Source organism: Primulina tabacum, chromosome 2 (assembly GCF_025594145.1).
Source record: "Primulina tabacum isolate GXHZ01 chromosome 2, ASM2559414v2, whole genome shotgun sequence".
NCBI classification, from domain to species: Eukaryota; Viridiplantae; Streptophyta; class Magnoliopsida; order Lamiales; family Gesneriaceae; genus Primulina; species Primulina tabacum.
Window position 1 is genome coordinate 4,334,450 of NC_134551.1, and position 23,541 is coordinate 4,357,990.

At 35.4% G+C, this 23,541-nt stretch overlaps 5 protein-coding genes and 2 long non-coding RNA genes across 10 annotated transcripts; 2 read left to right on the forward strand and 5 right to left on the reverse strand.

The window, feature by feature from the left end:
- The first annotated feature begins 460 nt into the window (after positions 1-460).
- LOC142526662 (UDP-glycosyltransferase 86A1-like) lies at positions 461-2,623 on the forward strand. The gene is made up of 2 exons (XM_075631188.1): positions 461-1,184; positions 1,592-2,623. The coding sequence occupies exons 1-2, from the start codon at positions 662-664 to the stop codon at positions 2,500-2,502; spliced, it is 1,434 nt and encodes a 477-aa protein (XP_075487303.1). The 5' UTR covers positions 461-661; the 3' UTR covers positions 2,503-2,623.
- LOC142526668 (uncharacterized) lies at positions 940-1,745 on the reverse strand. The gene is made up of 3 exons (XR_012815297.1): positions 1,622-1,745; positions 1,258-1,364; positions 940-1,150 (listed from the first exon to the last, which is right to left on the reverse strand). It is a non-coding gene; the product is annotated as an uncharacterized LOC142526668 (long non-coding RNA).
- A 225-nt stretch (positions 2,624-2,848) lies between the features above and the next one.
- Positions 2,849-8,387, reverse strand: LOC142537179 (TSL-kinase interacting protein 1-like). The gene is made up of 16 exons (XM_075642734.1): positions 8,086-8,387; positions 7,165-7,386; positions 7,007-7,089; positions 6,872-6,919; positions 6,660-6,769; positions 6,168-6,252; positions 5,803-6,082; positions 5,518-5,652; positions 5,265-5,416; positions 4,908-5,146; positions 4,574-4,834; positions 4,456-4,460; positions 4,223-4,338; positions 3,680-4,078; positions 3,459-3,587; positions 2,849-3,322 (listed from the first exon to the last, which is right to left on the reverse strand). The coding sequence occupies exons 2-16, from the start codon at positions 7,283-7,285 to the stop codon at positions 3,095-3,097; spliced, it is 2,391 nt and encodes a 796-aa protein (XP_075498849.1). The 5' UTR covers positions 7,286-7,386; positions 8,086-8,387; the 3' UTR covers positions 2,849-3,094.
- Positions 8,388-11,426: 3,039 nt separating this feature from the next.
- Positions 11,427-18,031, reverse strand: LOC142526677 (uncharacterized). Of its 3 annotated transcripts, none has more exons than XR_012815301.1 (3): positions 17,752-18,031; positions 13,611-15,869; positions 11,427-13,278 (listed from the first exon to the last, which is right to left on the reverse strand). It is a non-coding gene; the product is annotated as an uncharacterized LOC142526677 (long non-coding RNA). The 3 variants fall into 3 exon arrangements; XR_012815299.1 differs by having other exon boundaries at positions 12,211-12,340; positions 12,391-15,869; XR_012815300.1 differs by having other exon boundaries at positions 12,423-12,542; positions 12,911-15,869.
- On the reverse strand, positions 16,223-17,756 carry LOC142526670 (transcription initiation factor TFIID subunit 8-like). Its single transcript, XM_075631211.1, has one exon. The coding sequence runs from the start codon at positions 17,538-17,540 to the stop codon at positions 16,437-16,439; it is 1,104 nt and encodes a 367-aa protein (XP_075487326.1). The 5' UTR covers positions 17,541-17,756; the 3' UTR covers positions 16,223-16,436.
- A 964-nt stretch (positions 18,032-18,995) lies between the features above and the next one.
- Positions 18,996-21,119, forward strand: LOC142526695 (thylakoid lumenal 15.0 kDa protein 2, chloroplastic). 2 transcript variants are annotated; one of them, XM_075631246.1, is made up of 6 exons: positions 18,996-19,226; positions 19,637-19,740; positions 19,946-20,036; positions 20,556-20,624; positions 20,702-20,811; positions 20,883-21,119. In XM_075631246.1, exons 1-6 carry the CDS (start codon positions 19,028-19,030, stop codon positions 20,973-20,975), a joined length of 666 nt encoding a protein of 221 aa, XP_075487361.1. In that variant the 5' UTR covers positions 18,996-19,027; the 3' UTR covers positions 20,976-21,119. The 2 variants fall into 2 exon arrangements, with proteins under 2 accessions (XP_075487361.1, XP_075487367.1); XM_075631252.1 differs by lacking the exon at positions 20,556-20,624.
- A 387-nt stretch (positions 21,120-21,506) lies between these two features.
- LOC142526688 (uncharacterized) lies at positions 21,507-22,936 on the reverse strand. The gene is made up of 2 exons (XM_075631236.1): positions 22,406-22,936; positions 21,507-21,969 (listed from the first exon to the last, which is right to left on the reverse strand). Exons 1-2 carry the CDS (start codon positions 22,919-22,921, stop codon positions 21,703-21,705), a joined length of 783 nt encoding a protein of 260 aa, XP_075487351.1. The 5' UTR covers positions 22,922-22,936; the 3' UTR covers positions 21,507-21,702.
- Between the last annotated feature and the right edge of the window lie 605 nt (positions 22,937-23,541).

Below are 23,541 nucleotides of genomic sequence, written 5' to 3' on the forward strand. Positions count from 1 at the left end.
ACGTGGTGTTTGAATATATAGTTTTTTTAAAAATTTGTTTCAGTTATTATGTTCTATATATTATGTTCATTACAATTTATTATATTACATAAAATCAAATGCTTGAATTTTAATTTGGGAAACACTTTCGAAAGTAAGTTATATAAGTTCTATAAATCGTCTAATATGATAAGAAATTAAGTCCAGATAAATAAGAAAATGATTCAAATTGTTTTTTAGAAAATCAAAATTTTTTAATTTTTATAAAATAATTGATATTACGTGTAACGTCGTGCATCATGCTCGTATTTTAAAAAGCTTAATTTTTGACAAGACTTTCCAATAAATTTCCGACATTATCATTAGATCCGGCCAATAAAGAATGATGGGAAATTATATCCTTGCGGTCTCACAAAATGTGTGGACCCTATTTGCCAAAACTTATGGCACAACTTTAGTTTCAAATCCGGTGGCTAAGCGCTATTCAAATTGCCAACAATTGAAAAAGATAATTCACCTTATCAAATTCAATTTGTCTTGGAGATGTCTTATTTGACTATTGTTTCATTGATTCATCCATTAGCACGATAATATAAAATTGAACCTTGAGAGCAAATCAGCCAAATTGACAAATATCTTTCACCCCAAGATTAAAGCCTAACTTTCAAATCAGACAAACAAAATGGCAGAAAAGCCTCGTGCTATCATGATTGCATTTCCTTACCAAGGCCATATCACACCATTTGTGAATCTTGCAATCAAGTTTGCTTCCAAGGGCTTTGCAATCACATTTGTTCATACTCACTACATTCACCACACGATATCTTCATCTCATGACCACAGCAAGACAAGTGATGGGATCGATTTCTTCTCCGAAGCACGGGAGTCCGGGCTCGACATTCGTTACACCACGATCAGCGATGGGTTTCCTCTAGAATTCAACCGTGCTCTACACATAAAAGAGTACTGGGACGCCATGTTACGCGATTTTCCAGGTCGAGTCGATGAGTTTGTTGGCAGCACATTAAGACAGTCTAGCTATGGTGCCAGTTTCTTGATTGCTGACACTTTCTATTCATGGCCTGCAACCGTTGCCAACAAGTACAATCTGATAAGCGTGTCGTTCTGGACTCAACCGGCTGCCGTATTTTCCATAAATTATCACTTAGACCTGCTGATAGAAAATGGTCATTTTCCGCTGAAGGGTATGTATATCTTTATTCTCGATCTTGTTAATTGTGTGTACTCTTAGAGCTCGATCAAGTGTTCATATGTTACCTTGGACATTTTATGTAATGACAATATTGCCAAAATCGTTTCTGACATTGATAATTAGATTTCATGATGATTCTTGTTGTTCTGCCTGTTTTTCTTTACTCTTTTTTCTGCCGCAATGCAAGCTCCTTGTGAGTCAAACAAGGCAATCTCCACTCTTGGATAAGAAGATGCGTAAAATGTTTTCAATTATGTTACATTTCAAGAAAAAGTGTAATATTTTCAAAGATGATTTTAGCCTCCAAATATATTGAGCCACCGAATAAATTTAAACATTTACTCCTGATTATTCATTCGGTTTCAATTAAATTTCTTTTTCTTGTTATATCATCATCAGACAATATTAACGAGGAAATAAACTACATACCTGGAGTGGGATCGATAAGTACAAGAGACCTGATGCCATATCTCAAGGAAGACGAATCAGCAAAATTTGTGCAAAAAGTTATTTTCCAGGCGTTTAATGAAGTGAAGAAAGCAGATTTCATCTTATTCAACACTATTCAAGAACTAGAAACGGAGACACTATCAGCTCTCAACCAAAAACTGCCAACTTATGCAGTTGGCCCGGTCAACTTTTTCGAAAACCTTACTAAAACTGCCATCTCCAAGAGCTTACGTTCTGAATTGGACTGCTCAAAATGGCTCGAATCCAAGCCTCCTGGCTCTGTTCTATACGTTTCATTCGGTAGCCACGTCAAGAGCAGTGAGCAGATGATTCAAGAAATAGCTCACGGGCTAATTCTAAGTGAAGCAAACTTTATATGGGTGGTTCGAACCGATATAGCAGATGCCTTGCCGGACGGATTCCAGGATGATATTAATGGTAAAGGGTTGATCATTCCATGGTGCGATCAAATTACGGTTCTTTCACATCCTGCAGTTGGAGGGTTCTTGACGCACTGTGGATGGAATTCTGTAATGGAAAGTATTTGGTGCGGCGTTCCGATGATCTGTAATCCTTTATACAGCGATCAAACTACGAACCGGAAATTAGTGGTTGACGACTGGAAGGTTGGGATTGATCTTGGTGATGGGATGGCACCATTATTGGTTGAAAGGACTAAGGTTTCGGAGAAGATTAAGATGTTGTTGGATAACGAATCTACTACTTCAAGGTGTCTGAAGCAAGAGGTGAAAAAAGTGCATTCCATCTTGCAAAATGCGTTGGAGAAAAATGGGTCTTCGGAGAAAAATTTTGATCAGTTTGTTCAAGATTTGAAGACCAAGCTTCTGGCTGAGAAATGAAATATAAAGTAGCAATCAGGAATATGTATTGATTATATATGCGAAATATATGATTTCAAAACACATAACATTTTAATTATATATATCGCCATTGTGATTCCGCACGGGGATTCTCCGGATATGCATTATCAGTAGCACCAGAACATTGATTTATTGACTACATATATTGTAACTCCTTTCCTTGAGATCGATTATTGGCCGATTGGCGATTTTTGTGTCGACAGTCATTTCACCACAATGATTCACAGAAACTTACTACAAAACGTATAAACTGCCAACCTTATAGTACAAATTGACTTGAGATATACTCTGTATATGTCTATTAGCATACATCAAAAAAAGTAAATGATCAAACACAGCAAAAAGCTTGTTTAAAATATGTGAGAAAGTTCCAAGTTTCTATTTTTGTACACCGCGAAAGAACTTCTGGCTTAGGAACACAGAGCTATCGATTCTGTAGTCTGCTAGTGTTACGATGGTTATGGAATGACACATAACCAACCTTAACTAAATTATTTCAGTAGAGGTTAACATGACAAAGCACCGGAGTGAACTCGTTATATTTCAGCTGTGAGTTCTCTAGCAGAATCTTTTAGACTTCACTGCCGATTTTGAAATCTGAAATGGTAGCATTTTGACGAGTTTCAGCAGTAGGTGCCAGTTCGTTCTTGTCCAACCCAAATAACGAGCAACTCTGAAACGCATCCAAACTGTCCGCCGTGAGACGGTTCAAGCCACCAAGGCTATCGCTAAAAATTAGATCATCACTATGGTATCTACAGGTCGGTATGTCCAAATCTAACGGTCCTAAAGAGTCAGGCTGAGCCAGGGAAAAATTAGAATCAGATCATCTTAAAAACTTGCAATCACGACATAATTAAAACAACAGCTGATAGCAATGAAGAACGAACTTCTGCAACAAGAAAAGAGAAATTGTAAACTCGGGAAAATCTTACCCAATATATATCGGTGATCCCACCTATGTCCTTTGTGCCATTCTCTGAAGTATAACTAGGCCTACAGTTACCTACCAGGTCCCCACAAGCAGGATTAGTACTTGTCAATTGTTCCACTTCAGGCAGTTCCTAGAAGGAAGAATAATAGTGTCACTACTAAGACATTGATACCGATGGCAAACATTCAGATAACCCAATGGCATCCTCGTTTAAAATTATACCTCAACTTCCTTGTAAGAAGTAAGATTTCTTTTAGAAGTTTGTACACATGCCTCTGGGGAATCATTCTTCAATGCACTACGGCTATTGTCACATAAAGCACTGTTTTTCTGGAATGCAAAGGCATCACATGTTTCTTCAGCATCCCAAATGGAAGGCACATGAGATTGCAGTCCAGGCTGCAAGTTTACTTTGTTTTGATGTTTGTAAATGTGAGCAGCAATTGCAGCATCAAAAGAGTCGCAACTGAATGGGATTTGTGAATGACAGTCAGAGTTGACAGGCACGGGAAAATCAGAGCAGTTGATATCCATGTTCTGGGCTGACTCAGAAAGCAGATCTCCCACACTAATGTTAGTAAGGCTATCGGCCCACTCCCCAGATGACAAACTCATGTCCTTCTGCCAATTAAAAAATATTATTTCAAAATGCTAAAACACTAATCTAGAGCTTCGTTTGACAAACATGTGAGACCAATTTTAACTGTAACTGTCATGGGTAATTAAGATACCATTGACAAATTAAATCATTCTTTTCCAACTTACATGCCATGAGTGGCCAAGGTAATCAATAATTGTCAGAAAAGGTTTCCATTTGCTCCTTTTAATGGACATAAGGAAAGATGAAAAGTGCACTAGAAGTTCTCCACAGAAATCATATGCTGAATAGTCTCATAAACAGTATATATAACGTTAATATAATAGGGTGCAAAGGCATTGCAGTTTGTAAATGTATCAATCTATCACATAAAATTTTCGCAATAGAATTCAATTCTAACAAAAGCTACCAAGTCAAAAGACAAAACAAAAGTAGAAGATATACCATTTTTTCAACTTGTCTAGTAACTGCTGAAGATCCAGCATCTCTTTTGGGCATTGACATATCAACAGCATCACTATGATATCTTGAAATATTCACAGTCAGAAATAGAACCACGACATTCAACTGTTTCATTTGGAGCACATGCTGATGAGGGAATATGAGCATTCCTTTGTCCTGTTGAGGCAAGCTGACAGTCATGGAAACTAAAAGGCTGTTCAATTTGAAAGTTCTGCTCTTTCGCTAGGTTAATGTTCAAATTTTGCTCGCTGAGATTGGTATGTGACAATGTTTGAGCTGTTTCAGATTCAACTGCAGCTTTTGAGAACCAGCCATACCTTACATACAAAACAAATCTGTTAAACTCCATTGATTCTATGAACATCATCACTTAGTGTAAGAGAATTAGACCTGAGGCGGAAGATCGCAGGGCTTCCAATTAGATGGTAAATATCCGCTGCACAAAGAGGAGAATCCTTAGTCCACATCTGATATCCCACCAGTTTTTCCCGTAACGCCCAGTAAGGAAAAAGTGTCAGCTCTTGAGCCATAAAGCTTGAGTTACCCCATTTTCTATTTAGATGCTCTAGCACAGATGATATTTTCTTTCGTGCGCTCAAAGTGAGTTCCAGATGGGGATTGTGTTGTTCCTACAACAAATAAACATAGTCCATAATTTTTTTAGTAATTATAACATCAAGCTCTGAAAAAACACCTGGAAACATCATAAAGAAATGCATTCACTAGCATGGCTTCCTCTTATCCTACCGTCTCCAAGATTTTTCGAGTGCCTTCATCAATTGGGAACAACTGTAGCTTGAGTTTTGCAGAGTTCTGAATGTTATTCTGATAGAACAATTTTTGTGAAGATGCAGGTATAGCGTTCATCATTTCGACAACTTGCTGAGAACCCTCATGACCTGAAAGTTAAGCAATAACACATTGGTTATTATAAGACTAGTCATTAATTCTCACTAGTCCTGCCTTCACTAGGTTCAGAACGAAAAATATGGCTTTTAACCTGAGTTTTCCTGACCGAGTTCAATATCTTTGTTGGAGTTCACTCGCTCCAAATGTTCAGCAGCATCAGCAACCAATGAAACCCCAGCAATGGCAGCTGTCTCCCATCTTTTATATGCAGCTGCAGATGCAATGCCTACATATATATTTGAAATACAGGAGTAACACCAACAAAAAGACAGAAGAAATTTTTTGAGGCATACAAGATCCAAGGCATCATTCATATGCCCAAACCTTTCAGATAAACGAGAACATTAAAAGAACTTAAAATTATTAGTCCAATGACCTGTTTTGCGCCGATGTTTTGCAGCTTTCACAGAGGTTGGGTCTACTTTAGCACGATTCATCATCTCTACATTTCCATGGCGCTTCAACACAGATCCTTTTCCAGTGCCAACTTTTTGGATGTTTTGGCCGTCTACAAGAACCAATTTCACCGAACGACTGTCATGACCTGATGTTCTAACCTCATTTGAGGCAGGGACATATGCCATGGAAGAATTATTTTCTCCACCAGAAATTCGTTTCCTTATGTTCCTTTTTCTATCTTTCAAGAGTTGATTCTCCTTCATGAAAAAGGAATACAATCAGTTCAATCATGTTTCGAACTATTTCATCTCTGAGATAAGCATCCATTAGTAGAATACCAACCAGAGTCTCTAGAAATATCTTAAATCTTCGAGGTTTCAAGTGAAGCTTAGAGGCTTTGCAGCTATACTTTTCCAGTAATGACCACCTGCAAGCAACTAAATAAGTTAGGAGACTGGTTGTTAGCGAAAAAATTCTCTGATTCACTCAAAGGAGAGACTTCTATCAATCATGACAAAAGGACTCCATTACCTGCAAATAGAAGGTGCAGAAGAAAAAGGAAATATAGATAAAATAAAAGCAAACTACAAAATTGTATGCAATGCTGATGAAATAAACAACACACAAATGCTTGTAAGGTTAACAAAGTAAAAGGCTACAAAGAAAATATTATGATGATTTTCAAACAAGACTAGAAGAAACCAAAATGATATCATAACTCACAACCAGATGGCCAGAGTAGATTGGCACAATAATAAAAAGAAAATGTAAAAATCTATTGGTAAAAAGTTAAGATTAAATGAGATAGCAATTTTCTATAAACAGTTGAGTTACCATCGAAGCATTGCCGCATTGGTATCTTTTGAGTTTTTGGCATCAAGACAAAGTTCAGGACCAAGCAACTTGTTCATTCGTCTAACAAGCCGATAATAATAATGCCTGACCTGAATGCCAAATATAAATTAAAATGGGAGAAAAGTTAGAATCCAATAATGGAAAAGAACTGCATAGAAATTCATAAAATCATTTAATTAAAAAAAAAAAACCTGATCCTTGTTTTTACTCTGAACGCGGGAAGTGATTTTCTCAAAATTCTGAAAACAAGAGTACTTTATGGTCAGAACATAGACAAAGCAATTTTTTCAGTAGAAATATCAGTACAAACATAGCAGACTGCTCGCCTTTCCAACTTGCCGTAGAGCAGCAAAAAAGCTTTCTTCCTCTTGACGAGTCCAAGCAGCCCATTGCCTAGTTTGCTTTTTTACTGCATAGAATAAACAGGCAATGGTGAAATATTTCTTTTTTAGGTCACAACTAGAAATTAAAGGGTAAAAATTACTAGGCATTGGCGCAGCAGCTTGATCTTGTGCAGATGGGGGTAAGCTAGAATCCCCACCATCACTTCCAAGATTCTCAGAGCCAAGGAGCATCTCACAATCTAGGGAAACCTGAGACACCATCTCTATGTTTTCACTAACAAAAAAATGTTATGCTTCATTCCTTCTTGCCTGCAGGTATCAAAGGACACTTCAAACTACCTTCACCACGGGATACGATACGACTGGTTTAAACACAAAAGGAGTAAATAATCAGCGAAGCAACTTTTAAGGATTAGCAACGTACTCAAACATGTCCAATCGAACAATTGAGTGACGTCAATAAACAGACTGTAGATTTTACCAGGAAAAGTAAATTAATAGTTAAAGAAACCAATAATTTGAAGTACCACAAACCAACAATAAGCAACCATCAAATATCTCAACCAACGCAAAGCAGTAGCCGGACATTATACCAGGAAAAGATAAATGCATTCACACGATCTCTAACTTGGAAATAAGTGTGAATAATAGACAGTAATATCAAATTCTTAAGATTTGATAAAATCCCACCAAAAAAAATTAGAATTAAGATGCCTCAATTGCATGAGAGTTTAACACAACATAGTAAATCAAAGAAGCCAGAGAAACAAGATGTGCAAATAGCGTTTAGGTCTCCCCCATTTTAATTCAAACAATGAAGCATCAAGATTCAACACTCGACAGCATCATTCCACAAATTAGCTTTAAAATAAACTTTACCAACCAATTCAGTCCACAACACATCAAACAAAAGGTTATATTGATCAAGGAAAAAAAAAACCCTAAGATCTATTTCCATATAAGCAAAGAAAGGAATAAAGAAAACCCCAATTCGTCATTAATTTGAGTTATATATACGGGGAGACAGCAAATATAATAAGGAAAAATGAGAGATTGCTTACCAGTTATCGAATTTAAACTTGGGGGGGCATATCAATTGAAGAGTAACAAAACCAGCAGAGGGATAAAAAAGCGAAAGGAATATGAAAAAGTAAATAAAGCCTCCCCAAATATGAATGACTTTGAACTGCAATTATACCTCACAATATTGTAAAATACAGATTGAACAAGATTGAGAAAATAGTGAATTGGGTATTTACACAACCTGTTCGATGGGTTGCCTTTCTTTAATGGTTAACATGCAGCACTAAAAGCTGATAAATTAGGGTTTCAAGTTTGCCGGTGATTGATGGTGAATGGGGAAATCAAAACACACCTCATGTTATAGCAGAGCTTCCATTTGAAGTAATTCTAATGTGTGGAGTACTTGTTTATTTAAATTTAAATCATATAATTGTGTGATAATTAATTGTCATTTTATAAATAAAATTTAAAATCTCAACCTTTTATTTATTTATTTTTATTAAAATAATATAATAGAAATTTTTCATTCACACATTCATATCATAGTGATGACTAATATCGTAGGTGCAAAATATTGTTTTATTATATTATTGAGTAGGTTTTTTGTGAGACGGTCTCACGAATCTTTATCTATGATACGAGTCAATTTTACCGATATTCACAATAAAAATGTATACTTTTAGCATAAAAAGTAATACTTTTTCATGAATGACTCAAATAAGAGATTCGTCTCATAAAATACGACTCGTGAGACCGTTTTACACAAGTTTTTGCCTATATTATTTTGTTAATGTAAGATTGGAAATTCACAAATTTCATGGTATTCTTTTATGTTTGTTCTTGAATCGAAAGATTTAGATTTACGAAAATATTTGAGGAGATGATTAGAGTAGAGATGATTTCATGTTCTAGTAGTTTAAAATTCACCACAATTACTTTAAAAAAAATATTTAGTATTTCAATCATTTGTCAAATGAGTTTGATCAAACAAACCAATGAATTTGTTACCATGAATTTGAAATTCCTAAATTTAAATTCATTCATTCAAATTTAAATATTTGGTGGAGTTGGATTTTCGGATGGTGTTTGGATTGAAATATTTGGATTTGATAGTATTTGAATGAATGATTTGCAAACTCCATTTTGTAATAAATTTGAAATCGCTAAAATGACTCAAAGAATGATTTTGTTCATACCCATTACCGTGAAAACAAACCAATAAATTTGTTATTATTAATTTGAAATCTTTAATTTTTAATTCAAATTTACACAAATTATTTGTGCAACTTTGAATACATGGATTTCAATTTCTTTAAATCAAAATTAAAATATTTTTTTACTAGGAATATGATATTGGACCTCGGCCCGGTTCGGTATGATATATCGAAATTTTCAGAAAATATCGTATACTATACCGAAAATTTTTAGTATCGAAAAAAGAATACAGATATCGTTTCGAAATTTCAGTATACCGACATGAATAAATTTCATATCGTTCTTACCCAAAATAATTCGATATACTGAAATTTTGGTAAGGTATCGGTATGATAATGTTTATTCCGAAATGTAAAAAAAATTTAGTGTTTTTCACATCGGAAACACCGAAATTTTTTAATGTCATATCGATACTGATTCCGAAAAATTCGTTATAGGTATAATATTTTACCGAAATTTACAATATAATATTAAATTCGATATGAGCGGTATTTTATAGTACGACTAGTGCGGTGGTATATTAGAATGTTTGGTATTTTTTTAAAAGTGACCAAGTGATATACTTGGTACATGAACAAAACCTTATCGCAAAAGTTGATATTTCTTCCGGTTCAATGCTATAATGACGAAATTGCTGTCGGATCCACAAAATTTGTGCACCAACAGCTACGAGCAGTGAATCTATAAATGTTGCAATTAAAATCTATTTCTACATAACCATATGTCCAATTAGTTTCATGAAAGTTGACAAACACTTGCTTGACATTTTTGCATGAAATTAAAGGTATTAAAGATACTACAATTTCATATCAATCATAGTTGACAAACGAGCAATAATTTGTTGTATCAGATAATTAATTGAGCTATGTGTGACAACAAATTTTAATTATCTAGATCAAATTTTTTTTAATCTTATTATCAAGTTGGAGGCGATAATTTAAATATTAATAAAAAATATGCAAAAACATTTTTTACTATTCTAACTTATTTCTCACATACATATTTCAATTTGATCTCGATAAATTAGTCCATTTTCAATTCAAAAAATTTAGAATAATTATTATAGAACCTGCAGAACAAAGCCACTAGTGAGCACCTCTGCCAAATATTTAACATTAAGAGTAACATATAATATGTTTTTACTATTTTATAATGTATAAGCCCTTACTTTTGATGGATATATGTTCATATTTACTCTAATCATTATTCCAAGATATTTAATAATGAAAGTACAAAAAGTAAATTCATCATTAAAAAAAACTTCCAAATTCTCCTCTCACTCATTGTCCTAACATGAGAGCATAATTTGACTAGATATAATATAGACCGTATAGTTGATATATATTAAGTGTCTCAAACCTAATAATAAGTATATATAATACAGATATTTGTATAGATTTTTTTATATATATAGAAGATATTTGTTGTATAGATAACATTGCACATTCTTGGAACGTTCAATTGCGAAAAACAAAATGTATCATAAAATTATAATTAAATTTTAATTTAATTGTAAATGATGAATATATTCAAATTTATGATGAGTATATTTTGATAGGGAAATATATATATTGTATGCACATGGGACAATGTGTACCCGTCTACCAGTAATAAGAGTGTAATAAATTATTGCAATTAAATCTTATTTTCTCATTGTTTAAATTGATTTTAATAACAAGTTGTTAAATAATTTGTTAAAATGTAAATTTTGAAAATGATGCAATTCATTGTACAAATGCAAGTTGATTGTATATACTGAACTATTAAATAATATTATAGTAACAATTTATTATTTTGAAAACTACAACTATTCATTATACAAATGCAAATTGATCACTTTGGACCTTCTTTGTTTTTTTCTCCTCCAGAAAACTTGGAGCTCAAAATTATGGTCGTACAGCAGGACTGCTAAACTTTTTACGTAACTTTGCAGCACAAAAATTATGCATCAACCTAAAACTTATCACCCGAAACTTTGAAAGTCATGCCATGGGAAGTTTCTTGCTTCAGTTTGCTTGGCATATCTACACTATCCAAAACTTATGCACGAGCGAACATAGAGGCCATTTACAGATGATGCAAATAGAGCATCAGCTTGTGTGAACGAAAATTAAGGAATAATGGGTTTGTTCTACGTAGAAAAATAAAAGTGGCATGGATGAGCTTATATTGTGTTACACTCTATGGAGGTGTAAGAATGATTAGTCACGAGGTTCTCTCGCGAGCGCCTGCACTCGGGGTGCAAATCAAGGGCCCGATTGAACTGGAAAAGGCTTAACCTGTGTGCAAATGTACAAGCGAGATCTGGTGCGTCGAATATCAGACCGAAAAATCTCCTAGCTAGGCTTTGCCACCATTTCCTACTTTTTAATTCCGGAAGACACCTTCCACACATGCCTGATTGTTGGTGGCTGGCTGTTGGTGTTGGTGCTTCGTATGGCTGCCTACTGATGGCAACCTTTCGCATTTCATATGGATGCAATCATTTTATATAAATAGAGGATGTGCAAAGCTCGAAAACACAGCAGAAACATCCACTATGTCCCTTGTTCCTTCTTTCTTTCTCCTGTTACACCTTACGCAAGTTGCTTGTGGTTTTGCGTGATTTGTTAATAAAGTTCAGTTACTATTTCGTTCGCCTGTGTGGTGATTTATGCAATATCGCCACAAGTCTGTCCGTTGTATCCTGAAAACTGTCGTCCGACTAAATCCTCGAAGCACATATCGGAGGAGACGAACATACCGTACCAAAGGAACAAAATTTAAACGAGAAAAGAGAATTCAAAATAAGAGAATAGATAGGAGGAAAAGTATACAATCACAACAAACGGTAATAGGAAATTATATCTCCATATTGCAGGTGACAGTATGATTGTTGAATGAGATTCATACGTATCCCTATATATGTAGTTAACCAATAAAACTAGTTAGCTATAAAGCTAAATATTTCTCAATACAATGATTACGTCAAATTTAAAAAATGTAACAAACTAACAATCACCAGCATGTTGCAAGCTAGTGATTAAGTACCTTTCCACCAATCACCTGTCTATCTGCTATTGCTTCAAGTAATGACCTCTGTAACATTCTCCATCGGTCATCTGGCTTGTTGATCTCAGGGTTCCGACACTGCAATCAGAAAGATCGAATGTTTTATGGAGCTGCTACAAATCAATGTATATTGGGTACTAGGTGGTTCATGATGGAAGAGAATAAATTTATTCAGTGTCTGAGACAAAAACTAGCTGCAAATTTCTGTGCATGCCATTAACTGTATCACCTGTATTGATACAAGAAGAGGAAATCGATCAGGTATATATTGCTCCCTTGTAGATCACTGAATAAAAAGTAAAAACACACCCATTTTTTCATGAGTACCATGTACGTAAATATCAGGATCTTTTAAATGTCAATGCTCAGGCGTATCATTTAAACCATTGCTACAACTAAATAATGGCGAAGATTGCTAGTTAAATTTTTTGGTTAATTTTATTTTGACAAACATCTATATGATGGTACTTGGAATCTAAGAAAGATCATTTATAAGAACAAAAATTAATTGATGAAGTTCAAGAAAAGCATCTCTAGCTGGTCGATGCCACAAGGGCGAATAGTGTATAAATAATAAAATCAAGATCAATGGAAAACCTTGCAGAAGATGGTCCAAAATGAACAAGGAACATTTTATGTTGATGTCATTGTGTCCACCACAACACTATGATCCACATACAGAAATTTTCAAAGATGGAGTTAGGTATGCAGACTCTATCTAATGCCTCGAGCCCAGGAAGTTTTCTTCCTTTAAGAACCTCCCACACAACTGCAGCATTTTTTACGAAATTATCTTCTGAGAAAGATTTCGATTTGCTTAATAATTCTTTAAACTGCATGTTCCCAACAAAAGTTATACTGCAACTGCTTTTCTTTAGAGTATCAAGTTCTTCTGCCAGTTTAAACGCTCAACCTTTACCATGACCTAACGAGTTAAACTTCAATGGGCCAATCCACAATATTCTCTGGAAAAATAAAATAACTTTTGTTAAGACAAAAAATGTAAAATTTAAGGGGGGAATCAAGCACATACAATCAACTCAGATTTCCGAGAGAATCTAAAAAATAAACAAATTTCTGTTTTCAAGTCATAATATTAAAGATAAAGGCATTTCTGCATGTGCAGCTACGGAGTTGACCTCTACACAGGGGTAAACATACAGCATGTCCCTGTCTAGAAACTGAATATTTCTCTGGTAAAGATTGAAAACTCTAATAAAACATTAGTGGTATAGTGACAATTAGCAGGTAAATATCTACAACTGCCTAGTAAAAAGACCAGATCTTCATCAAATACAAGAAGAATTGCATAGAGCAATCGAGTTAGCCATTCTTCTTCGTATGCACAACCTAGCAATGGAGATCACTTCACTTTCATATTCCTCTTTCTCCCTTCTAGAACAGCTAATTGGAGTTTTTCTATAACTTAGAACATCCTGAATCTGTGTTAAATAAAAAAAAATGACTATCAGCCACCATGATGTTCATCTACCAGTAGGTGTATAGGAAACTCGAATAAATCTGACAAATGTCCAAGTATCTGCCTATCCGGGTATTTTTATGAGAAACCAATAATCTCTTTCATAAGGATGATAACATCTGAATTATAAATACCTAAAGCAGGAAGGATAATGAACCTTGAGGACATGTTCTCTCAAATGCAAAAGAATACCTGGTTACTTACTGAATGCTGTAAGTGGTGGCTTTACCTTTGGTAATAGAAGTAACAGAAAATATCCCAAGTTGCTCTGGATTATGATTATTGATACACCAAACATCATTTCGAAAAACAAGTGGAATATTTCTTGACTTTGCAGACTCCACAATACTGATAGAATCTTTTGACGCGCCAAGCTCCACATATTCCTTCGGAACAGGCACTCCAAGGGAATGCATTATCTGAAAGGCCAGACTCCCAACAAAACTAAACCATCACACGTAGAAGCTAAAATCTGCAGGGCAACTGCTTTGTCTGCAAGGTTACCTCCTCATATCTGCACATAAAATTGAAGCACAATAAATAAGAGACCAAAAATTTCAAGAAAGAGCCAATTAAGAGAGTCTATATTTATAATGAAAAAGGAGAACATAAATATATATACTGGCTTTATTACTTTATATCTTATAAATGAATGATGGTACACTATTTATAGCCTATCAATCTAAGAAAAATGAAACTACAAGATTTTAAGTTAGGAAAACCTATAACAAACTTAGTGATCTATTCCTAGAAATTAACAGTACACAACTGCCCAGAGATAATACCAAATCCTTAATTTTTTGCTACATAATTTATCAGAAAAATTCATCCAGTTGCAGTTCAAACAAATTATTGAGCAAAGATTATAATCTTACAATAGCCATATGGGAACTTTCACTGGTCCAAATGAGTTTCTTGAGCTTATAGAGGCCTTCCTCAAAATAAAATCCAGAAACATAGGCAGGGCAAAAGGAAGCCAAGAGTTAAAGCTAGAACTTTATGAGACTGAGAAAAGGCGTCATTAACAACAATATCAACACCGGTTGCAAGTTCTTTGCAAACATCGAACAGTTAGCCAGTTTTCCTTTCAAGTAGAATAGACTTTCGAGTAGAATAATGTCATAATTTTTACTCTCTTCCACACCAGAATGAGTGTATCTTTCAGAAAATATCACTGGAACAACTTTGAGTTCAAGTACTGACAATGGATAATCTGAAATGCATACTGACCGGCACAAAGAGCACTTGAGATATCACAACAGAGAATTGAAATGTGGAAACTAGAACAGTTAACCTACCAGTCAAAAGAAATGTATACCTGCTACAGATTCTGTTGATGGATATACTCCCGAAGGAAACCTAGAATTGGCAGTCTCACTCCAGCTGCCCACTGTGATTACTCTTGCACCTGCTTCATACAAATACTTGATAGTATAGAGAGCACTGGCTGGTGGTGACTGGTCTTCCTTTTCGTCGAGTAGAATAATTGAATCTAATCTAACCATGACAACTTTTTTAAATATCTCATCCTTGGGGAAATTTCTAAGAGTTTGCACATGAGGAAATCAATAATTTTTACTCCATCAGAAGCTGCATCCTAAGTATAAAAAAATGCACACATGATGACCCTACAAAACCGTCTCCGCAAACTTTTGTATGCATGTGGAAAAGAAAATCATATAGTGTTCATAAAGTCATATTTCATGTGATCACATTGTATGAGGAAATGTTAAGCTCGCCGCACTATATTATACAGAATTACCAAACATACAAATCTTTAATCAAAAAGGAAAATCACATAAACGTCAATCAAAACTTCAATCCAAAATGCAAAGAAAAAATGATAATTCAACTAATCTACCTCTTCTCCAAGCAAATGTGCATCTAGATCAACCAGTTTGCAAGTTACAGTAGAAATAAATTAAAATATCAGGTGATTGCTTCCGTAAGATTAAGCAACAAATATAAAAATCATGAAATAACGAGAAAACAACCTGGTAATGGAAACAGAACGGCTCGCCATTTCCTTTTCCTGCATGAAATCCTGTTTTTGAGACGAAAAGATGCTTTGTGCTGCTGAATTTTGATTGAATTGAAGTCAATAATTTGACGATTAGAAATTTCGGGCAAGAAATTCCCCCAAGTACGATAGTAACTTATAGCTAAAGCAATCGTTCATCTACTACAACCTTCAGATCGGGGTAAAAAGAATGAGACGACCTATTACTCCCATTCTACCGTAGTTAAGTGCGCATACCATCGATGTTACATAACATTCACACTTGAAATGTACAGCACTGTAATAAATACAGTAACACAATGACTGAATGAAGTTTAAACCTCCTAAATGCGGAGAAACTGCACCAATTAAAATGGGTACACGAATATGTATAAAATAAACAAGTAAAGATACATTTAATTCATTGGAAAAATGATAATGTTGAGTTACAGAAGAAACTAAAAATACACACTAAATTTTCTCGAAAAATGTCTTAGATTAGGTCCGATACCTAGGTGGATTCTAATCACATTCACCAGCACAACTAACTACATTTTCTAGTTAGACTAACCTAATCAACTGCTATATTCTTGAGCTCGAGTATGCAAATTGTCTTTGACTAAGTCACGTGGGGAATTACAAATTTACAACTGAGGGAGTTCTAGCTGGTTTTCCATTGACTTCCGGAGTATAAACTCAACCCTCCTCTTCTTATCATCTTTTTCATCCTCACGTTCGAACCAGGATGAAGTTCTAGCAGCTGCCTTGTTCTGAATCCTCAAATCAAGTGATTCTCCAAAGACTTTTTTACCACCCTTCAACTCCAGAAATATAGGTTTCCTCCTCTGCGGAAGAAGCTTGTCTCCATCACTTCCAGAATCAAGCCCATCCTTCATCGCCTCTATAGCAGGAGCAAATGTCTCCAATAAAGAGGCACGCTTTTCTGTGCGTGACTCACCAGGAAGCTTAGCATGTACATCAACCGGTAACAAGTTTCTCCCACCATCCAGCAACGGCTTATCAATTTCTAAAAGCTCAGACTTCCCCACCTCATCTGGTTCGGCTAAATCTCCAGCTGAGGCTGCAGCCACTAATGACCCATTACACACCAGCCGCTGCTGCAAGCTTAACAAGGACCTTTCTGCCTTTCTACGCTGCCTTGCCAGCTCAATCATATCTGTACGAGGGTCAGTGCCCCTCTCATTCCATACAGGCGTTTGTATATATGTGTGAGGATCTGGAAATGCTGGCAACCACACTGGTATATGCTTAGAACTGGGTGTCTCACCCATTTGCGAGAAACTTGGTATCATTTTCCGTCCCCTGATCACAGGAAACTGTGGAACTGTCCGAGCAAAAGGTATCTCCTCCGCAGACACCACATACTCCTCGAGCTCTTTGATAGGACCAGAACTAATTACACAATCATTCCGGGCCTCAGAAACACCAGAAAATCCTTGTGACGAGCCCAAATCCACTAATCCTTGAATGACATCAAAGACATTGCACTCTGCCCTACCAGCCAAATTTGCATGAAATTTTGCAGTTTTCCCCAAGTCACTGATGTACCTAATCACAATTCCAGCAAGGGAATCAAGAGCAGATTCGTTGACTCCTTGAAAACCAATACTCTCACACATCTGCGCCACAAAAATTCTTGAAATCGCTCGGCCAAATTTGTTGGTGCCAGATCGAATTAGCGGACCTTGGTCATCTCTCTTTCCATCTACTTCACCTCCACCGTTCATATTCAAATTCCCCAATCACTATGGTCTTATTCAACTCCAAGAACTCAAAAACACTAACCTCGTAAATCCAAAAACCGCCACAGCCGAACTAGGACACAAATATACACATTCCATCAATGTCCCCATATGAACAGCCACGAAACCCAAATTCAGAGTTTACACGCATATTGTGTTAATGCAAGTAAGCTTGCGTGAATTACGGAATACTTACCAGATATGCAGTTCTCCGAGTCTACCGAGTCCCGCAAACTTGAAGTTGCTGATGCGCGAAAACGAATTGCATCAATTATGTCTAACCCTTGCCGTAAAATATCACAAATTTAGGGTTTTTATATGCAATTTTCGGTTCGGAGAATGAAATTGGATTCACAGATAATACGGTAGAGTTTAGAACCCTACCAAGAAACTGGAAATGAAAGCGTGGATCTGTGAAGACTATTGGGGTATTTATGGACGGAGCCATGATCAGGAGTCAAACCATTTGAGTTAAATTATTGTTAGTTTCGCATATCCTCTGTTACTATTACGTATTTATGATATAAAAATTAATATTTTTTTATAAATAATTCAAATAAAAAATTCGTTAAAAATTAACAATTTAATAAAATAATATGATAGAAAATGTAAAATAAATAATTATAAAAGCTAGATAAAATGTTTTGTATTGAGTAATAAACTACAAATATATATGGGATACAAAGAAATAAAAAAAAATTTCTTCTCATTTTATTAATCTGAAGTATATAATCCTAACTATAAATTGAACTATGATGTTAATAAAAAAAAGTTACCAGTTGTTTTTTAATTATTGGTTGAATAAGAAGGTAACATACTTTTTGTAGGTCGGTGGAATTAAAAAGCAAGCTTCTTCTTTTTTTTCAATTTAGGGATTCAAACTTTGGATATTTGTCATCGTCAACTAATTTGGATCAGGTTAGATTGGAAATTTTGATTGATTTTCAAACAATTTTAACATTAAAAATAGGTAAGGTTAGCCAAATTATAAGTAAAAATAAGACAATTGCTGCAAATTTGTAAATAAATTAAAAGAAAAATCACATGATTAACATAACCAACATGCTGAGTTATACAGGTGCAATTGCATTGGATATCAAGAGGTTTTTGGATGACAACATAAAATCAATCTGAGTCATGTTCGTAGAAACTTACTTCTTTTGTTATTTCTTCTCAATCCACTTTTGCTTTTGGGTCCTAGGAATTTTCTTTTTTGATTGGTAGATCTTATAATGAACGATCTTACAAATTTTACCATTAAAAAAAAACATAACTAACAAGCTAGTATTAAGTGAATGGTTTTTCGTGGTAGAAAAATAAAATTATTTCTTTTTTTAAATCTTTATAATTTGTATAAGTTTATCATATTTTTAAAAAATAATCATACCTACCCATTGATAAAATGCAAATTTCAAAAATAAATAAATAAATAAATACCGAATCAAGATTTCTAAGTTTTTGTAAGCCATCCAATGGCTTCTTCTCTTCTGCAGCATCCGTCTTCATCCCTCGCATTTGGACAAATCCTTCTCCCTGTCTTGGCAAAATCCAGCGCAGCAACACTTTCTTGCAACATCAAACAACAATTTCCGAAATGGGTTCCTCGTATCCCACTGAAATCTTTGAATTTCTTGCTGTCTGGATCTTTAGCTCTTTCTCTCTCCCTCACTGGTAAGTGCTTTCGTCACTCCATGCCCGAGCTTAAATTCTTTAAATTTGGTGGTATGCTGAATTATATTTAAGTTTTGTTGAATTTTGTTACCTTTTATGATGGTTTTACAAATAACCCAAAGTTTATAACATTAACTTTAATTACATAACGAGACAATAAATATGATGCAAACGAATGGAATGGATTCATGACAAAAGTTGTTCCTTTTTCTTAAGTCGGAATTTCATGTAAAACTTGTAAACTTTTTTTTTATTAACAATAAATTCTTGAGGATAGCTTATCTATAAGTTTCTATACGCAGAAAAACTTTGAAGTGTTCATTTCGATTCGATCTTCAATTCACTGCACTGTACAAATGCATATATTATTGTTGGTGTTTTATTTGTGCAAAATGATTTACACTTTGTAGGAGTAGGATTTGCTGACGGAAAAGTAGGGGTGAACAGGCCTGAATTGCTCCCTAACGTGTTTACAACGGTTATTGATGTTGCTGGCTTCCTTTCAGAGGGTCAGGTGTCGTTTTTTATTAATCGTTTCTCGCATTAAATTCTATTTTCGGATTTTTTACATGTTTTCTGCTAATCTCGATTGAATCTTTAAGACATTTCCTGAAGAGTTAACCTTTTGTTTGTATAATAGTTCTGTCAAATGGCTTAGAAATCATGCATGAATGAGATGCAACGCTAAATAGTATCATATTGTTCGATTTGATTTGCAGAAGAACAGAATAGCCCTGGAGATTGATGCCCTTGAAAAGGATACAGGATATAAGTTGCGAGTTTTGGCTCAGAATTATCCTAATACTCCTGGTATGACATCGAATATTCGAAGTTTCTAATCATGTAGGTTTTGAAACATGACAGGATTTATTTATATCGTTCTCACACAAATGACACTTTACAGAAGGAGCTTCGCTAAAATGATTTTCCCAAATTATTAGGAGAGTTTTCATCTTTATAATATATCTATATGCTACACCCCGACAACTCGATATGGAATAAGATATCACAATCACCAGTCCTGAAAAAGGAGACAACTTCATCACCACCTAGCCATGATCTATTGACGATGAGATGTTCAAGAGATGACACTAACATAGGTAGAATCTTGAGCCAAATGAAACTCTATCCAAAGGGTTTTGCTAGCATCTAATCCATATTCTTAGTACTCTTGGAAAATGATGAACCTAAACTGTGAGAAGAGTTCATTGTATTTTCTCATGAATCTATCCATGTCCCTTCTCTAATGCAATGTGGGACGTGACATCGAACATCCAAGTGTCTCTTTTTTCTGGATATAAGATCCCACCTTTCACCTTTTTGCCACAGGTCTAGCGATAAAAAATTACTGGAACGTGGACGATAATACAATTGTATTCGTGGCCGATCCCACCTTCGGTAGAAGCCCAAACCAATATTTTTCTCATCTTCCACAATTTCAACTTTTATGTTCATGGTCATTATTATTCAACCAGGAAACATATTAAACTTCAATGTCGGAGCTTCTGTGGATTTAGACGTACCACGCAGTTTCTGGAGCCGATTGGCCGGGAAATACGGAAACATATTTTACTGGAGAGAAAAGGTCAAAGTTCCTCTAGTCACATTAGTACTATAAACTTTTACCATTATTAAAATAATCTTGATTTTGAGCAGGGAGAGGACTCGTCTATCAATGCCGCAGTCATGGCAATATCGACCTGTTTGAGAGAACCCGTGGGTACAAACAACTGCTCAGAGGTAAAATGAGAATCTGCAGTTCTTAGTATTTGTTTCTATGTTTCTTTAGTTCTTCTGTACAACAATCTTAATTTGGACAGAACTTCATGTACATTTTGTAATAGAACACATTGATTTTAATCAATTTATTTTAATCCATTAATCATTATATTTTTTAAAGCCTTTGAGCTGACGGTAAGATAAAATTTGTGTGGTTTTTTGGTTAAGATGTTTCATTTTTCAACGAGCCAAATTAAAGATCATATGAATCTTGGGTTTTAGCTGTGTAAATAACATTGTGTTACCACTTGTCTCTTTCTGGATTTGCATGTGCTTGCAAAGGAAATATCATATTGAAACACTAGAAAATTTCATGCTACCCTAAAAATGCATCCAATGGTAGGCATTTATCCTTATAAGCAGGGTTTCTATGAAAAAATTATTAATCTCACATATAAGAATAAAATGTTCGTTGGCTGTTTTAATGCTAACATCTCATTAACAAAAATGAAAAATTTCCTAACTGTCATACCAGAAAGAAACTCAACCGGGAGAATGTGATGACACCCAAATATATCCATTCCATTTTAGATATATGAAATATTTTCAAGATTTATTATTACACGATCACTTCTATTATCACATATTCACATGAACACACGAAATCCTTTAAATTTTCATAAATCGGTCAAGTCCACAAGTGAAACTGACACATGATGATCGATCACAATGCTCAAGGCAAAAGACCCACATTTGATCACACAGTTGGTTTACGCTGAAACGAGGTTCCGGGATCATCGGTACTCGGGAAGATCTGGAAAGCAGTGACCATGGCATCTGGTGGGCCTCTTCGGCAACGCTGCTCCATCTCCGCAACCTTATCCGGGATCCCTGAAAACAGAGCTTCCACAGAGCCATCTCTCCTGTTCCGAACCCAACCCTTGAGCCCCAATTCATTGGCATTGTTAATTGTCCAATCTCTGTAGAATACGCCCTGAACCCTCCCCTTTATCATCACTCTTACCTACAACACACCACCAGCAAAATGCAACAGTCTCAGGTACACTCATTGTTTAAACTTTCCTCGAAATTTAAACCCAAATTTTGGATCTTCTGAGAGTTTAAAAAATATGTAATGATTTTTCTACTCAAACGTGTATACTCAAAATTTGGATCAAATCTTTTCATGATATGCCACTATCAAAATATGTACAGAAATCGCTAAATAATGCCTTAATACATCTTTTAGCTTCAAAGTAGTATAGCTTGTTAAGGAAATTGCTCCAGAATCATCCCAACTTAATACTAGACACAGATATAACATAGGCCCACAAACGCTGGTAAAGAATCGACATCATCAACTAATTCTCGGATGAAAAACGTAAGCCTTTTGCTCAGAACAAATTATCATAATGGAAGCATAAAATAAATAAAACTCTGCGGAACGGATGATTGCTCACAGTTTTAGCAGCTGGGTCGGCGACGGGTGCATCCTTATCCTGGGAGAAGTTCACGGAGGCGGACATAGGAGAGAGGAGAGGAGGTAAACGACGTCGGAACAGAGGAAGAAAAGGAGCAGGAGGAAGAAGAAAAGAGCGAGGAAACGAAAGAGGAGGAGGAAGAAGATGAAGATGAAGACTGCGTAGAAGAACGCGAAGGTGGGGGAATCGTATGTGGCCGAGACTGGCATCACTGTCACGGTGGCCCGGCCATGGGAAGTCTGGAAGATTCTTTGAGCGGAGAATATGGGATTTCAAGAATGAATTCGCCACTTTTATCAGCTCGAAAAGTTTTGCAAATTGAGCCTTGCGATTTGTTTGGAATATTGGGAAAGAGAATGTGGGCTGTCGTTGGATTGTGGATCCAGGAATCTTGGAGAAGGTTCCATGAAAATGGGCTCTCGGGCGGAGGTAACCCATTTTGAAGTGGGCCACAGATTCGAATTCAGGCCATTCCCAACTCAAGCCCAAACTCATTATTCTAATTTTGTTCTAGATCCATATGTTAAATCCATGAATTTTAGATATACAAAAATGGCGTGGATGTTTTTAGTTTGACTTTTGCTACATTCACAACCACGAAAGTTCACGAGTAGATTATTTGATTATGATCGGTGATATTTCCGTTGGAGCCCGGATATGAATTATGGATTACTTGAGATATTATATGGGTAGCCCAAATCAGGTTAAGCTTACAGGAGGAGTTCGTCAGTATCCGGACAGATGAATGACCGAGACTCCCGTACTCCGGATTACCAGAAAACTGGCTTTTATACAATCTCTCAGGAGGCTTTCTACCCGGGTTACCTCGAAGTAACACCTCACTCGAGTGCATCAGTATGAGATACCTTATATTTGGCAATCATTACTGTTAGAGTTACATGGGTTTGTCATGTCAGATAAGTTGTCAGAAGCAGGGTATGGCAGTCATATTACCCTAATTAGTAAGTGGACACTGAAAACAAGGTAATCATGTTATTTCTTTCATATAAATAGCATGGATGTTTACATTCAAAGGATTCTAAAAATATTGGCATTTTACGTGTATTTACCTTAACGCACACACAGTCGTTTTATATCATCTTCACATATTGATT

Bases quoted from the DNA above. Each gene is read 5' to 3' on its own strand.
- LOC142526662 (XM_075631188.1), top strand. From the start codon at position 662: ATGGCAGAAAAGCCTCGTGCTATCATGATTGCATTTCCTTACCAAGGC. The intron at 1,185-1,591 runs GTATGTATATCT...TATCATCATCAG, and splicing joins TGGTCATTTTCCGCTGAAGG to ACAATATTAACGAGGAAATA.
- LOC142537179 (XM_075642734.1), bottom strand. From the start codon at position 7,285: ATGGTGTCTCAGGTTTCCCTAGATTGTGAGATGCTCCTTGGCTCTGAG. The intron at 7,090-7,164 runs GTAATTTTTACC...TATTCTATGCAG, and splicing joins AGCTGCTGCGCCAATGCCTA to TAAAAAAGCAAACTAGGCAA. The intron at 3,323-3,458 runs GTAAGATTTTCC...TCCCTGGCTCAG, and splicing joins GGATCACCGATATATATTGG to CCTGACTCTTTAGGACCGTT.
- LOC142526670 (XM_075631211.1), bottom strand. From the start codon at position 17,540: ATGAACGGTGGAGGTGAAGTAGATGGAAAGAGAGATGACCAAGGTCCG.
- LOC142526695 (XM_075631246.1), top strand. From the start codon at position 19,028: ATGGCTTCTTCTCTTCTGCAGCATCCGTCTTCATCCCTCGCATTTGGA. The intron at 20,037-20,555 runs GTATGACATCGA...TTTTTGCCACAG, and splicing joins GAATTATCCTAATACTCCTG to GTCTAGCGATAAAAAATTAC. The intron at 20,625-20,701 runs GTAGAAGCCCAA...TTATTCAACCAG, and splicing joins CGTGGCCGATCCCACCTTCG to GAAACATATTAAACTTCAAT.
- LOC142526688 (XM_075631236.1), bottom strand. From the start codon at position 22,921: ATGAGTTTGGGCTTGAGTTGGGAATGGCCTGAATTCGAATCTGTGGCC. The intron at 21,970-22,405 runs GTGAGCAATCAT...GGTGTGTTGTAG, and splicing joins CCGACCCAGCTGCTAAAACT to GTAAGAGTGATGATAAAGGG.